The sequence below is a fragment of the Platichthys flesus genome, chromosome 15, assembly GCF_949316205.1.
Source record: "Platichthys flesus chromosome 15, fPlaFle2.1, whole genome shotgun sequence".
NCBI classification, from domain to species: domain Eukaryota; kingdom Metazoa; phylum Chordata; class Actinopteri; order Pleuronectiformes; family Pleuronectidae; genus Platichthys; species Platichthys flesus.
Window position 1 is genome coordinate 3070566 of NC_084959.1, and position 15588 is coordinate 3086153.

General features: G+C 41.2%; 1 protein-coding gene across 2 annotated transcripts; it reads right to left on the bottom strand.

The window, feature by feature from the left end:
* Positions 1–6512: 6512 nt before the first annotated feature.
* Positions 6513–15443, bottom strand: lrrc32 (leucine rich repeat containing 32). Of its 2 annotated transcripts, none has more exons than XM_062405948.1 (3): positions 15388–15443; positions 12281–12374; positions 6513–9829 (listed from the first exon to the last, which is right to left on the bottom strand). In XM_062405948.1, the coding sequence occupies exons 1-3, from the start codon at positions 15441–15443 to the stop codon at positions 7958–7960; spliced, it is 2022 nt and encodes a 673-aa protein (XP_062261932.1). In that variant the 3' UTR covers positions 6513–7957. The 2 variants fall into 2 exon arrangements, with proteins under 2 accessions (XP_062261932.1, XP_062261933.1); XM_062405949.1 differs by lacking the exon at positions 15388–15443 and adding an exon at positions 13798–14022.
* Positions 15444–15588: the final 145 nt, after the last annotated feature.

Here is a 15588-nt window from a genome sequence, read left to right on the forward strand (position 1 = left end):
TTATCCCGCGTTTATTTGGTGTTCCAGAAGAAGCACAGCAGGGAATTGAATCCACTGGTGCAACAACCGTTTCCTGTTGCAGTCAAATTGTCAAGAGATGGAAGTAACTGATGCAGAAGTCTGAGCCGTCACTGGGCCGTCACTGGCCTGTCACTGGGCCGTCACTGGGCCGTGCATGGAATGTTTTGGATTCAAACCGCTATGTTCTCATCGATAGAAAACCGCTGATGGAAACTTTCTCAGAAACCAAACACATCCAGCTGCTCTTGACGCCTCTCTGCTGCGTTTCACCAGGAGACAGCTTGTGTTGTTCCTCCCGATCCCTGTGTAGGAAAACGCCGGGTGTAGCTGTGACTGTGTGAAGGAGTTTCCTCAGACACATTCATCACAGGGGCCGGAGCAGCATTCCTTTCGACTTGAGTTGACTTGATTTCATTTCAGCCGTTAGTCAGAGAGAGTTCGGGATCGGCCTTTATTTATTTCTCAGTGTTTCTCAGACACTGGCTCCTCTTGTGTGAAAAGTCTAGTCTCAACAAAACAAAGGTTTATTTCAGTGGAACCATCAGGAAGTTTCCCACAGGTGAGACACACAGAGACGAGTCACAATGAGTTCTTTAACCTGACGTCTCAGTGTGTTTGAAATCTGAGGCGTCTCTCAGTGTCTGTGATCAGCTTCAATTAGCTCCAACAAGGAGGTTGTGTTTCCACCCGTCTTCATGTTCGATGGGAGGTTTGAACAAAAACTACTGAACAGACTTGAACATTGATTTATTTTTGCTCAGATCTTAGTTTAAAGATTTATCCGACTGATATTTATCAGTGAGTAAATTATGATCCAAATAGAAACGTAAATCTAGTGTTTACGCAGCTTTTAATATTCTTATCGATTGATAGCCTGAATGATAAATAGGAGGAGAAACATGTTCCACGAAGGTGAAATTGACTTTGAAGGGTTTACAAAACAAATGTGACATATTTTCTGTTTCTATATAAAACTATTAAGTTTATTCCTCTTGAGCAGATACACGTAGTTAAGGGTAAAATACATTTAACATTGTTTTCCACAGTTTAGGACTGAGTCAAATAACAAATCATATTCAGACCACTTCCTTTATATCTGCACTAGAATTGTGTGAGGACTCGTTTGAGACCTTCTAGTTTCAAGTCATGTTTTTGCTCAGCTTATTTCTCTGTTTTGGTTTCATAGAACCAGTTTCTAACTTTGTTCGTCTACTGGTTGATGCTGAGTCTGGAGAAGTTCTAGATTTTCAGGCGTGGAACCGGAGAAATGCAAAGTTTGACTCGATAATGTTGGACGAACACAAAAGAGATCGATAAAGTTATTTCTGGGGAACAAGAGAACGTGTGATGGCATCAAATAGTTGCTGAGGTTGCTGTGCTTGAAGAAGTTATAACGTTTTTTTCAATTCCTATTTCTTAAAATCTTGATGTTGGATGAATTATTCTGAGTTGGAACTCTCCGATCTGAACAAATAAAACCAAACCTTTTTCTTTTTTGGATCAACCCTCCCTTCTCCAGAGCAGTAAAACTTCAGGCCTCCTTCTTGGGAGAGAGAAACTTTCACAATCCTGTTCGACTGCCAGACAAACTGAGGTGATCCCGTTCTCCTTGAGCCTAATCACACGCTGACATCAACACAGCGGATAAATAAACTCTCCAGCGTGTGTGTGCACAATAAAAAGGGAAATTCTGCAGATTATGAAGTTTATCTCACAGCCACATGTCCCAGAGTCTCTCATAAAACAAACAGCTCGAGTCCGAAGTGACTCATCCTGTGCTCTCACACACGGAAGATACTGGAACGACCTCAAAGCAAGTGGAGCGAATATGTCTGTTATTTCTTTCTGGAGAAACAGCAGATGGAGGATGTTCGATTCCATTGTCCCGAGTTGGGCTTCACGTTCCGCCCCCGCTGCTCTCCTGTTGTTGTTGTGCTGAGTGGCACAAACAACAACAACAACACCACCCGATCCTCATGGAGTGAGCGGAGAATTAAACTTCATGTAGCTACGGAAAACAAACCGTGCCCTCTGACCTTTTCCCATGGTCCCTGGCCGTGAATGGGGCTGGTGAGCGAGCGCTTGTGTGGGAGCACTGGGATTAACGTGGATGAGTGATGGGATGATCTCTCTGCTCTCTGGAGACGGCGGAGCAAGGCACAGGCGATCGCACACAGACACACACAGACGTCCTCCATCCATCTGCACTGATAACGAACCAGAGACGAGACTGAACCACGATCACTCACATGTTTATATCATCTGAGTCCCAGAAAGAAAGATGGAAGACGTCGTTATCTGAAGGAAACAGAGACGTTATTCATATTAGTTTGTTGTTATTATATTTATCGACTGAAATGTTCAAGCACTTCAATTATTTCCATCATCGGCTGAGCCTCTTTAATTTTTTTAAGAAGAAGATCAAGACAAAAACAACACACAACCAACAAACACATCACTAAATTACAACAATTCCACAAAAAAGAGTTGTCTTATTTTAATTTATGACCCATAAAACTAAAATAAGTCTTCATGACATATTAGATTATTTATATATGCTGAATTGAATATCTTTTATTTAATATTTCACTTACTTACTTTTGTGGCCTTCTTCTTCTTCTTCTTCTTCTTCTTCTTCTTCTTCTTCTTCTTCTTCTTCTTCTTCTTCTTCTTCTTCTTCTTCTTCTTCTTCTTCTTCTTCTTCTTCTTCTTCTTCTTCTTCTTCTTCTTCTTCTTCTTCTTCTTCTTCTTCTTCTTCTTCTTCTTCTTCATTATGACTGATCAATAACCTTATTAATAAAACACATTATAACATTTGACATTTACATACAGTATGTAACAACAGTTTCTATAATTTTAGCTCGTTTTTATCCAACTTTGTTCAAATGTGGATTCTTCTGCTACGTTTGGTTTTAATAAATATTATTTAATCATTCCAAATGTGGTGAAACATTATGATTGACAGGTGAAACTGACTCGTTATTGGTTGAGCTCCACTAAACGATCGCAGCACCTGTATCCGAGATATCATGGCTTCATTTTCATAGAGTGGGAAAAACCAGAGAAATATCATCCATCTTTATTCAAAGTTAATCTAAAACAATATTTTGAGTTGTTGCCCAGTCACGACGGGATGAATCCGGTTTTCCCTTTCTTCTCACTTTCTTTCCTCCGTGACTCAGCTCCCTGTCTCAGTCCTGCAGCTTCAACACGATTCTCTTTTATCTCAGCGTGACTGAAGACTGATAAACACAGGTTAACGTTCACCGGTGACTCCGAGCCCGCTCACACAGACCAGGAAAACGTGGCCGAGGCCTGCTTCCAATTAGGGAAACTGCAAAACCTTCCCGTAGGCCTCCTCTGATTCAATCTCTGCCCATCACTCATCTCATAAACAAGGAAAAAGCCCAACATGGTGGAATTTTACAGCCGGAGAACAGGAAGAGAGGAGGAAATGATGGCTCTCGGCCGGGCGGTGCAGCTGCTGGTGGGAGAATGTGTTTTGTCTTTGACGGGTTTGAAGAGTTTGGTTCATACGTGTGCGTTTAGAACCAGGAGAAAGCTGGTGAGTCCCTTCAGAGGCCTTTGACCTCTCCCCCCCCCCGAGGAGGAGAAGCTCCCACTACTGTGTGTGTTGGTTCGTGTCCCCCGGAGACGAAGGTGGACGCTGGAAAAATAAAGTTTGAGTGGAGCCGTCTCATTTGATCTCCCAGTGGAGCACTCTCCTGGAACCAGTGCAGGGAGATTTGGACTGTTTCAGTAATTGAGTCACTGGTAATTTGTCGTCAATGATCCGTTCAGACTCAATCATTGTTTCAGTGGCTGCTCAGTGTAAATAAACTCCTGTAGTTTGGATCTGCTTGGATCTGCTACTGGCAGAACACTTTAACTTGTTGTTTTTAGGACATGAACTGCAGAAGATGTCAGGAAAATGGGATCTGGGCCTTTTTCTGGAGTTTGTGTTTCACATGTGAAGAAGCAGCAGGAGATGTTCTGAGGGGAAATGTTCTGGTTCAGGCGAGAGGCGGCTCCCGGGTGGAACAGGAGCTCGTGAAGGTTTCTGATCGCTCGGCCGGCTCTTCCCCGGTGAGGACAGATTTCCATGAACTTTGCCAAACACGTCCACGCTCCCTGGAGGAAGAACGATTTCAGTTCTCGACTCTCGGCCTTTGGGGTTTTCATCGAGCCAAAGTTTGCACAAAAGTTTTCAAAAAATATTATAGGCAGGTTGCCATGATGTTTGCTGAGCACATTAGTGAGAACACACTTTACTGAAGTTCACTGGGAAGTAACTACATATACTTAATATACTGCAAAACTCTGGTCGATTAATTATATTTAGTTATGATGTAGTTTTTAATGATATTTAAACTAATTATATTCATCAAATTATTCCACAATGAAAACATTAATAGCTTCAGTCCAGGACAGATTAGTTTAAATTAATCTAATGACATAAAAAGTAAGGCTATAAGACAAACTGGATAATTTGCAGCATTAACTTTAGTACATTTGTACAGTGCAGGGTTTTTATTGGTAAATAAATACTTTTAGAAAGTAAAGTTAGTACTTTTATTTAGGTAGAAGAACTGCAAACTTCCTGGAACTCATTTTATTAATTTCTCTTACTAATAAACGTTAACTTCTGATGAAAAGCACAAAGCCGTCACCTCCAGGTCCTCGGTTATGTAACTTGTTCCTCAGCAGCAGACGAGCCGACGTGATGAACTCCCACATAAACAACGTCTAGACGTATGATTGTTTTTATATTCTGGGGAAATCGGGTTCTCAGATCAGTTTAAACAACAAAAAGAGTTTCCTGCAAAAACAAACTCAACAGATAAAAAGTTAAATCAGCAAATTATCACTTTTTATGAAAGAAATGAGCCGCAGCCACGTGGGTTATGTATTTGAATGATTTAGTCCATTACTGGAAAAAACAGTTTTATAATAAGATAAAGTTTATGTAGCAGCCTCGACTCCGTCCTAACAGAAAAACAAGGACGAGGCTATTTTAATAAAGTCCCTTGAGTGTGTTTAAAGATCTTGACAGTGATTCATATGCAACACAAACACATGGAAACATGTTGACGTCAATGCCGAGCAAAAAAAAAGAAATAAAGACAGCTAACGCAGGGCTTCATTAAAACAAAAGATCCTGTGAGTGAATATCCTGCCCTGAGATTCTGATTCCTGTGATAAAAGAAGCTTTTCCCGTCTGATGTGGAACAGGACGGCCCGTCGTCAACTTCCTGCACCACCCTGGACGGAAAATGAGTCTGAGTGGTGGGGGTCTGAGTCACAGTAAAAAGCTTCGGTTCAGACGTTAGTGAAGATAAAGCTCCTCAGGCTGAGAAGCACTTTCTCAACGTTAAAGGTTTAATCCAAACGTAAACACGGGAGGAGAAGCAGCCGAGGCCCGAGGCCGCAGAGACGTCAGAGTCTGAAGCTCAAGGTTCACCCCATCACTTCTACAAGTCGGATATCTGGATGTTCTAGTATCTCACAGTGGAAACTATGAATAATGAAACCGATTCCTCATGTGATTACATTCTGTACCTGTTCAGAGCTACTCTAAAGGTTAAATAACAGAAGTCACGTGTTCACTTTGTATGTGAGCAGCTCTGTTTACGATGGAGGACATATTTACACACTGTGAGCAATGAGGGGAAGTTGCTCAGGTTTAATTGTCATTAACCTGGAAGATTTTTTAATTATCAAGCGGCAAAAGTGAAAGTTGGCGGAGGTAAGTTCAGAAATTTCCCCACTTCACAGGCTCCACTCAAACGCACCGTTATAAAGTGTTAAAGTGGAACTACAACAGGAAACTGCGGTTTCCTCTGTGCAGCTAATGAGCTTAAAGAATAATAAAGTGCAAGCGTCACTAACTCTGATGAAATATCATATTTAGCTTGTATTTCTCTGTAAAAATGAGCAAAGTTCAGGTGACTCATCTTTCAAACTATTTGTCGAGCTAATCAAAAGTTAACGTCAGTGGTTTTCACAATAAGAGACGACAAAGAAAGAAAGCTAAAAAATCAAATGTTTCTTTTGACTTAAATAAAAGTTAATCAAACTTCCAAACTCAATATTCTGTTGCTCAACTTAATCTTTTCTTTCTACATTCTGTCAATGACTGAGAAGTTTAATTTAAAATGTATTATTTTGTATGATAACCTCTGGTCTATGTTTAGATATGAAATGTTTATGTCATTGCAGTATTTTGGGATTTTGATTTAGATTTCAGCTCTTTTACAGAAGATAAGTGGTCAAATCAGCTAAAACGCTAAGAATCTCTCTCTAGCCATAACCCTTACCTAATTGTTCTATTTAATGTCTTATAAACTATTTAATTAATCTAATAATTGTCTAATACGTTTTATTAAAGGATTTGTTAAGTATTATATCAGCGATGTAACACATCCCTGATGTTGCTTCTTCACAAAGTGGAAGAGAATACAGATAAAATAATGTCAACAATCAAGACGCGATTAGAAAAGTACATTCAGTTTAATTTCATTCATTGAATTCTTTCCTCACAATCCTCCATCAAACAGTTCAATGTGCTAATTAGTGACTTAATGAGGATTTTGTTTCCTTCGGATGGAGCGAGGCGAGTCGCTACAGATTCATCTTACAGACACGAAGTTGGTTTCACTCAAACCAAGAAAGTACAATATTTCCACAATATTACAATAATGAATATCTTTTGAAAGGAAACCAGGCAACACACACACTTTGTCCAAATTTCTCACACAATGTTGAAATGTAGAAAATGTCGTTAGCACAGTTACAAAGCACATATGAAACTGTGGATCCCAGTGTGACTGTTTATATTCATTCTTTTATTCATGACAGTATTATATTGTACTTCAGAGTATCACAGTTTTTTGATATTTCAGTGTTTGTGGCAGCTTTGAACCTGTAGTTAATATTTAAATGTCAAAAGAATCATTGAGGAGCATCACAGACCTAGGATCAGTTCAGAAAACACTAAAAAAATAAATAATTTCAACATATGCTCCGCTTGGACTTCTAGTCATATTCATTTCTTAGTGTCGTTTGTAATAAAACAAGATACACGTCACACAAGTAGAAAAAATATATAAAGTGCAAACTACATGAAAGTTGAAGGACGGCTTGGACGGGTTTGAAAATAAAAATAAAACTTCTTCATCGACATCATCCAACAATAAAGAGGATTTTTGTTTCATAGTGTTGTTTACTTTAGTTTTAGCTTTAAGCTAAATATCATCATTCAGTACAGTAGCAACACGGACTGGAAACAGGGGAACAGTCAGTTTAGCTGGTTTGGTTCTCAGGTCACAAAATCCTCGTAGTTTACTCGACTTTTAAAGCTCATTATTTAATACGTCTTTTTCTAAAAACATCGGAAATATTTCCCCGACGAGCCTCGGATAGTTTTCAAGAGACCTCCTCTAAAAACCAAAGCTTCTGTTGTATTTAAAAATGGATGTCATGAGTTTGAGGTGCGGTGGAAGTTAGCCAGTTTAACTGTATCCCCGTTACTAATCTCATATGCTAAGCAATGCCAACTTGCATCTAGTTGTAGCATCAAATTTACAACAAAGACGTGGTTCTAAGAAACTCTGACATTTAGAAGTTGATCCAAAAAGTCCAAACTTCTCTTCAGAAAGTCAAAGTGAACATATCTTCCAAAAAAGAGGTTCTGGATTTAATAATCTTCATTTGACAGTTTTCTCAGGATATCAAGGCACAAAGTGTTTCAGCCCATCAGTGAATGATTGTGGGTTTTACCCAATTCACCTATTTCAACGTTGCCCAAATCCTGAAATGGTTGAACCCATGTCAAGTCTTCAACTTGTCTATTGGGAGACGCCACAGACACGAGGCTCATGTGTCCAACTTGTGTCTGGTTGTCTTTCTTCTAGGTCCCGCTTTGTTCCTTCATGTTTTACGCTCTAAATCTTATGATGCGCTTTCTTTTCCTCGAGCGGCTCCATTGAAGGAGAAGTGCCACCGCGATCATCACGACCAACAACGCCAGCACCCCGACAACGATGTACGTCGTTTTGCCCGATGCCGGGCACATCCCCTCGGTCAGCCTCTCGATGTTGACCGGCTCTGAAAAGTCCTCGTGGACACAGGTCACGGTCTCGATGTCGGGGACGACCACGGCCGAGCGCTGGACCATGTTGAGGAAGTCGAGGTTGCTGCAGCAGCTCAGGGGGTTGGAGCCCATGTAGAGGGTTTTTAGTGAGTGCTCCAGAGCGACCATGGTGCTGCTCTCCAGAGTGACCAGGTTGTTGTTCTGCAGGTTTAAGGACTCGATGGAGGACTCTTTGTTCCACACGGGCAGGGACGTCAACTGGTTGGTGGACAGGTCTACGTGTTTGAGACTCTGCAGCAGGGACAGATCTGTGTCGAGACTGGAAATGTAGTTTTCCCTCAGGAGGAGGTGAACCAGCGAGTGCTCCAGACCACAGAGGGAGTCTTTGTCCATGTCCAGGCCCGGGTTCAGGGACAAGTCCAGCAACCTCAGAGGGGTGTTGGCAAAAGCGTTTGCAGGCAGATACTGCAGATTGTTTTCCGAGAGGTACAGGAAGTGCAAGCTGCGAACAGAGGACAAGGAAACACAGTCGGGAGGATCCAGCTGGTTCTGGTCCGTTGGCTCTGGTTCGGACGGACTTGGCTCAGAGTCACAGATTTTCAGATTGTTCTGTTGGAGATGCAGGTATTTGATACTTGGAAGTTTTTGGAATACGTGATAGTTCAGGGTGGTGATGTCATTCCCTTGTAGGAAAAGTGTTTCCAGCGATTGCAGAGTGTTTTCCTCCAATGTCAGACTCTGCAGGGAATTAAAGCTGAGATTTATAATCTTCACAGTCGGTAGAAGACCTTCTGCAGTTATAGAAAATGAGCTGATACAGTTATTGCTGATATTCAGGACCTCGAGTGATCTCATGAAGCAGAAAAATGACTCCGGTATGGATTTGAGTCGGTTGTAACTCATGTCCAGGTATTGAAGTTGCGTTAAAAAGACATTTGCCGTTTTCTCAGGACTCCCCGAGACGTTGACGCTCTGGATGTGGTTGCGGGAAATGTCCAGAAACTGAAGCATGTTGGTTCTGGGGAGGAATGGAAAGTAAAGCATTTTGTTTTCACTCAGGTCGAGATTTAAAAGGTTGAACAGCTGATTGGAGCTGGCGCTGTGGAAATGCTCCACGCTGTTCATGCTCAGATTGAGCGCTTTCAAATTGTAGAGATTAAAGTCCGTGATGCACGTGATGGAATTCTTGGACAAATCGAGATCGGTCAGATGACGCAACGAGTCAAACGCTCCGTCCTCGATCTCCAGGATCACGTTATTGTGGAGGCTGATTTTCTCCAAGGACAAAGATCCACTGAAGGTATTTTGTGCTATTTTCGTGATGCTGTTGCTGTTCAGAGAAAGGTTCGCCAGGGACGGAGAATCGTCCAGGAAGTAGTCCGACATGCCCGTGTACAGCCCGTTGGCCGAAAGATCCAGCGACTCCACAGCCGTGAGACACCCGATGCTGGTTTCGGAAAGAGCGAAGACATTCAGATGATTCTTGGACAGATCCAGAACCTTCAGCTCCGTCATGTCCTTGAAGAGACCCGGCTGGATGAAGTGGATCTTGTTGGCGTGCAGGTTCAGGTGATAGAAGCCGGTGTGGTATGCCAGAGTTTCCCGGCTGAGGTTCTGCACCTGGTTACGGGAAAGGTCCAGCAGGTGGACGCCGGGAGGAAGGTCGACCGGTGCACTTCTGAGGCTCCGGTCGCTGCACAGCACGTCCATCTGGACCTGGGAACAAAGAGAAACAAGCTAATTAAGTCGGCGTCCTGCCAGGATTCTCCGACTATGACACAACACAGAACAAATGTTTAAATTAGGGTCGATTTATGAGTCAGTGCGTCCTCGGCATGTTCTTGGCAGCGCTGCAGTCCCCCGAGGTTTATGATGGTTGGTTGTTCTAATAACAAAAACCTTTTACAATGTTGTCTCCTTTTGAAATGAATCCAAACTGCCCTGAATGATCGACGGCATCGCTCCTAATCCCCTGAGGTTCTCCAACCCAGATAAAACTTTTATTACAAAGATTGTTTTAAGAAGAAACCCACAAACTCCACATCTTTTCATCATCTTCTGCTCATTTTCCCTTAATTTAACTTATTAAATGTAGATTAAGATTGAAACCACATGGCCACGAGACCTCCCTGCGCAAAACAGCTCGTAAAACTGTCTCTGCTCTCGCTGCCAGGCCCGAGTACTTCGCTCTGTGGAATCCTGGAGATGGTTGTTTACGAGCCGGCCACAAACCAACGCATTCTTTTATTCAAGAACTTCCCTAGGGGATAGATATCTTCAGCATGTGATCAGGTATGTTGCTAAGAATGGAACCGTCTTTCCTCTGTGACTCGTGTGAGAAACATCTTCACGGCCCCTTGTCCAGAGAAACCACATTCCTGAAAACTCTGGGAAAACCTGAACTTAAGACTTTGTGTGCAACGTGTGATGAATGTGTGAAGTGGGTCATGACACACACACATGCTGCTAGTTGTGGTGTAAGAAATGTTCTGTAGAGGAGGAAACAAAGAGGAAAAACACTCATTTCAAAGTTTTTAGACAACACTCATATGATCTGATGTCCATTTAAAGAGTTCATCAAGATCACCTCAACCTAAGAGCCGCAGAGTGTGTGTGTGTGTGTGTGTGTGTGGGGGGGGGGGGGCTGGACTGTTGTTACATGTCAGAAACCACCTCTGTCCCCTCGCTTCCTGTCATCTACGATTACTTTGGCTAGTTTGAATAACTCCTTGTCTGTAAAGAACCCGTTTGAGCGGCTGTGGCTTTCGCTCCTGGACGTTGGAATCACAGGTTTAGTGAATCACATCATGATCACAGCGAACGACACTGATTCAGTTTGATGTGCGGACTAAGATGTGTGTGTATTATCCTGTAAATTAACATTTATTGATTTGATAAGGTTCCTTATAGAAATCGGACTTTCTGAGATGAGTCAGAAACACGGAGGAGGATTACAAACTGAAACCATTCACTGATATCTGGATATTTATAGACGCAGGTGAAGCCACAATAAGGAAAAGGGAATTTAGTTTCAGTTTCAGTTACTATTTTTAGAAAAGATCAAAGGGAGCGAGATCCTGTTTCACATCGAAGATCGTTTTTTTTTTCACTATACATCCTCCACGTGTTGGATTTCAGTTCATCGCTGGGAAACTACTGAAACTTTTAGTCAAATCTTATCTAACTTTTATTTAAAATTATTTAAATTTATTTGTTTAAAAGGGACGATTTAATCAAACAGGCTACTTGTCATCTGCAGTAGTTGTTATACAACTCACAAAAAGACACAGAACACGTACACACAAACAAAGGCACAACAACACAACTGACCCATAGAAACAATTTGCATACAAAACATTGAGATAATACAAATGACGACATGTTGGAGTGTTTTATAGAATTAGAGAAGTTTAAAGTTAAAGGTACTTTTTCAATGTAGTACTTCACTGTCCCCTCCGACAGTTGATCTGGTAGAAGATGGTTTTATATATTCAGCGAGTGGACGGGCAAGATTCTATACACGAGTAGAACACCTGCAAGTTTGATCACCTTTCCCCGATTTAAAAAGCTGAATCCATTTAAAATGTCACAGTCACGACAATCATCTGAATTATGATCCAATCTTTCAAGTGGACAACTTCTACAAACCGTTGAATTAACCTTTGTCTACTTCATGAAAGCTCTTCGCTGGAAAAGCACACGTGTCATATTTCCAGTTTATTATTACAACAAGCAGCCGGTTGGCATGTCAACATTGAACTGGAATTTGGAAGTCCAAGGTAAAGATGTCTCACACACACACACACACACACACTAACACTCACACACACAAACTGCACACAAACTGCACACGTCAAATAAACTATTTCGCTGGAGTTAATCTGAAAAAGCCTCGAGCTCCTGATGGATGAGGGGCCTCGAGTCGGGGACCATTGGCAACGCAACCAAATAAACTGACCTGAGATCAGAGGAAACCCCACGTGTGTGTGTGTTCAGCAGATATTTAACTGGGGATATGAGGAAAGTAAGAAGATAAAGATAAAAAGATACAAAGATATAAAGATATAAAGATGTAAAGATAAAAAGCTGAATTCAATCCCCAGATCCCTGTATGTGTGTGAGCATGGAACCACTACTTTGTGTGTGTGTGTGCAGTTGTCTACTTACAACTTGGCAGGGAGGGAGGTGTCGGGGCGGACCAGCGGACGCCACCACGCAGCTGACCAGCAGCGGGACGAGCAGCTGGAGGACGACCATGGTGCTGCGGCACAGGGAGACACACATGAGGGCAGGAAGCAGGCTGAGAGGCGATGTGACACGACAAGGGAAGGCAGGGGGAAGTAGCCCGACCTATGACAGAGCGGTTTCTGCTCAGAGATGCAGACAAGGGGCTTTTTGTCATTGGTTTGAATAAGGTGTAAACTGCTGCGGAACTGGTACGACAAAAAGGATGACAAGGCAAATTGATTTGATATTTTTGTGGCTTGAGACAAATTTTTTGGCAACGTGGGAGTGATGTCACAGTGATGGTAAGTACCCATGTGGGGCGAGGAGCACGTGGAAAAACAAAACAGGTACTGTACACCAGTGATTAACAGGTAGTGAAATGGAAAATAAAAAAAAACAGAAACAGGTTTTTAAACTAGAAACTCTAGAAGAAGTCACAAGCTCTTTATTTCGGTGTCGGAAATAAAGAAGTTTTCATGTGTGATGTTTATCAGCATCAAGTGTCACATGTCGGAGCCGGTTTTCTGTTAGACATTCATCACACTGAACTCATGTGATGTTTGTGGGTAAATTCCATCATCAGATATTTACTGCGGCCGAGAAGCATCTGGATTTATCAGAATTAACAAATAAATATAAAGGAAGTTTAAAACAAACGTTTGTTTAACAAGCACTTTGAAAATCTGCCACTTGCTATTACTCTGTTAGAAACGAATCAGGATAAAACATTGGTGCTGCTTGGTTTAAAACACAAATCTCATCACATACGTTAATATGGAAATTTAAAAAAATGATAAACTTAATTTTTCAGCAGTAAAATGAAAGATATTGATTGAGAGGAGAATATTGTTCTTTTGAAGGTTTGGTGCAGATTAAGAGTTTAGGTTTTAAAACTTATAAAGACAAATATAAAGTGAGGTTTCTTCTCTCCTCTCAGGTTGATTCAAAACCCTGAGAACCAAAAAATGCATAAAAATTCATCCATAAAAAAGATTTCATCCTTTTTTCTTGATCGTGACGCCTGAGATGTATTTTCCATCTTGAACAACATGAACATGAATCAATATTAACAATCTAACAATGAAAAATATCAACATATGATTTCAGTGAGGGAGGACGCTTTTACTTTCAGTACTCTAAGTACATTTTGGGAATGTAAACACCAGAAACCTTTTTTCTAAACTTTTCTTTCAAGTATTCGGATGCTTTACTTTCATAAAAGAAGAAATGACACAATGTGAACATGCAGAGATAAGAACGGAAATCTGTTTCTACATCACATGTTTCAGGTTTAAATAATACATCTTCTCTACTTCTACACAAGCTGCAGTTTGAAAGCAGGTATGTTACTTTAAACATAGAAACAAAGTATTTTGTCCACCACTGCACTTTGTGAGCATGTGTACGACAACAACAACAACACATGTCAGGACTCATTGTAAAAGCTGAACATTTACCTCACTCTCAGTTGATGACAAACTCTGCACAACCTCCTGAGCATCCTGACCTCACATCGTCACTCACACACACAAACACACCGACACACACACACAGACACACAGACACACACGTAGAGATCGATAGCAGGAGAAGCTCAGTCCAGCAGCTCCCCTCAGCTCACCCTTCCCTCCTCATCGCTCTGTCCAGCCATCACATCCTGTGAGAATATCCTGCATCGCTCGGCCTCCTCCCCACTCCCACTGCTCTCTGGGAAATGCCTTATAAGGGGATTGGGAAGTCCAGTCCCCCACCCAACCCCCCCTCATATCCTTCCTGCTTCCATTCTCTCCATATCCCACTGCACAAATTCAAAATTTCCCTTTTTCTAATCCTGAAAACCTCTTCAGAAATACTTTGGATGCTCTCATACGCATCTCCGTCAGGAATTCGGGGTATTTTAATTCTTTCGACCTCAAAACTCAAAGTTCAAACTTGCACCATGTTTTTTTATTTTTATGCATGTGAATCAGATATATAAATATTTCTAAATGAGCCTTTTATGGGTGTATTTGTTGAAACAGAGATTTGGTTTAGATGCTGATCATCTCCACCGGGGGAGAGCAGCACGTCAGCAGCAGTAACTGATGAGGAGTCGAGCGCAGACACGTGGGTGTGTGGTGAAAGGCTCTGGTTCACCAGACTGTAAACAAACATGTGATTATAATGAGTAAAACCCGTTAACATGTACAGACAATTACTTTTGAAATGACTGCCAATGTCTGAGTGACTGGATGACAAAGGGCAATAGCACACAAGTGCTCTTGAGCAAGGGAACTGAACCTGTGACTGATTCAGGCCAGAAATAACGATTTCAAGCAAAAAGAAAATAATCTTTGATTTTAGTAGCATCACGATCTACAGTTTTTTTTTTTTTCCTTAAAAGTCCTGTTAACAAGTTGTTTTCAACTATTTCAAAACTAATTCTTACTTTCTTGCGTCTTTAATGCTGATTTTATTATATTTTCAATGTATTTTCAAGCAACTTCACAATAATAAAGAATATTGCAATCAGTCCATGCACAGCTTGATCTGTGGATGAGAATATTATATCACAATGTTTTTTTATTGTTATTAATCCAACGTCTCAGATGCTGTTCATGTGATCTGTTAAATTAATCTGTAATTTAAACCACATTCAGTAAACTTTTAATAATTATATTCATGTTTAAGCAGCATTTTACTGTTGTACCAATTTATTTCCTCTACATCCCAATGAAGAAAACATGTTTTCCATGGTTGAAAGCTGCAGTAATAAGGAAACTTTGACTGTTTTGACTAAAAGACAAAAGAGTAAAACTTTTGTGGATGAAAGTCTGATCCATGTCCATGACAACAGGGAAGATTTCATCCCATCATGACGACTGGGAACTTCTCCTGAAAACGAAGTTAGTGGCTGGTCTGAGCCGAAAAGTGCAGGAGGAGGCACATGTACCCAAAATTATACTTGAGTACAGTACTCGAGTAAATGTACTCAGTTACTTTCCACAGCATACTGAAGATATTAAATGTTGTAAATGATAAAATAAGTGAAGAGGAATCTGTCTCACCTGTTCTCCGTCTGCAGCGTCTGGTTCTTCAGCAGGTTTGGTTTCACATTCACCATCTTTTCATGTTATGAATTATTAGGGTGTCACCCACACACAACCACACACAACCACACACACACACACACATGATGCTTCTTTCCTGAGGGATTTGTCCCTCTATTGTTTTGGTCTTCACCGGGATTTCCCCAGTTTTTGTTTCAG

Bases quoted from the DNA above. Each gene is read 5' to 3' on its own strand.
- lrrc32 (XM_062405948.1), bottom strand. From the start codon at position 15,443: ATGGTGAATGTGAAACCAAACCTGCTGAAGAACCAGACGCTGCAGACG. The intron at 12,375-15,387 runs GTGAGACAGATT...CCTGTGCCGCAG, and splicing joins ACGCTGCAGACGGAGAACAG to CACCATGGTCGTCCTCCAGC. The intron at 9,830-12,280 runs GTAAGTAGACAA...CTTTGTTCCCAG, and splicing joins ACCTCCCTCCCTGCCAAGTT to GTCCAGATGGACGTGCTGTG.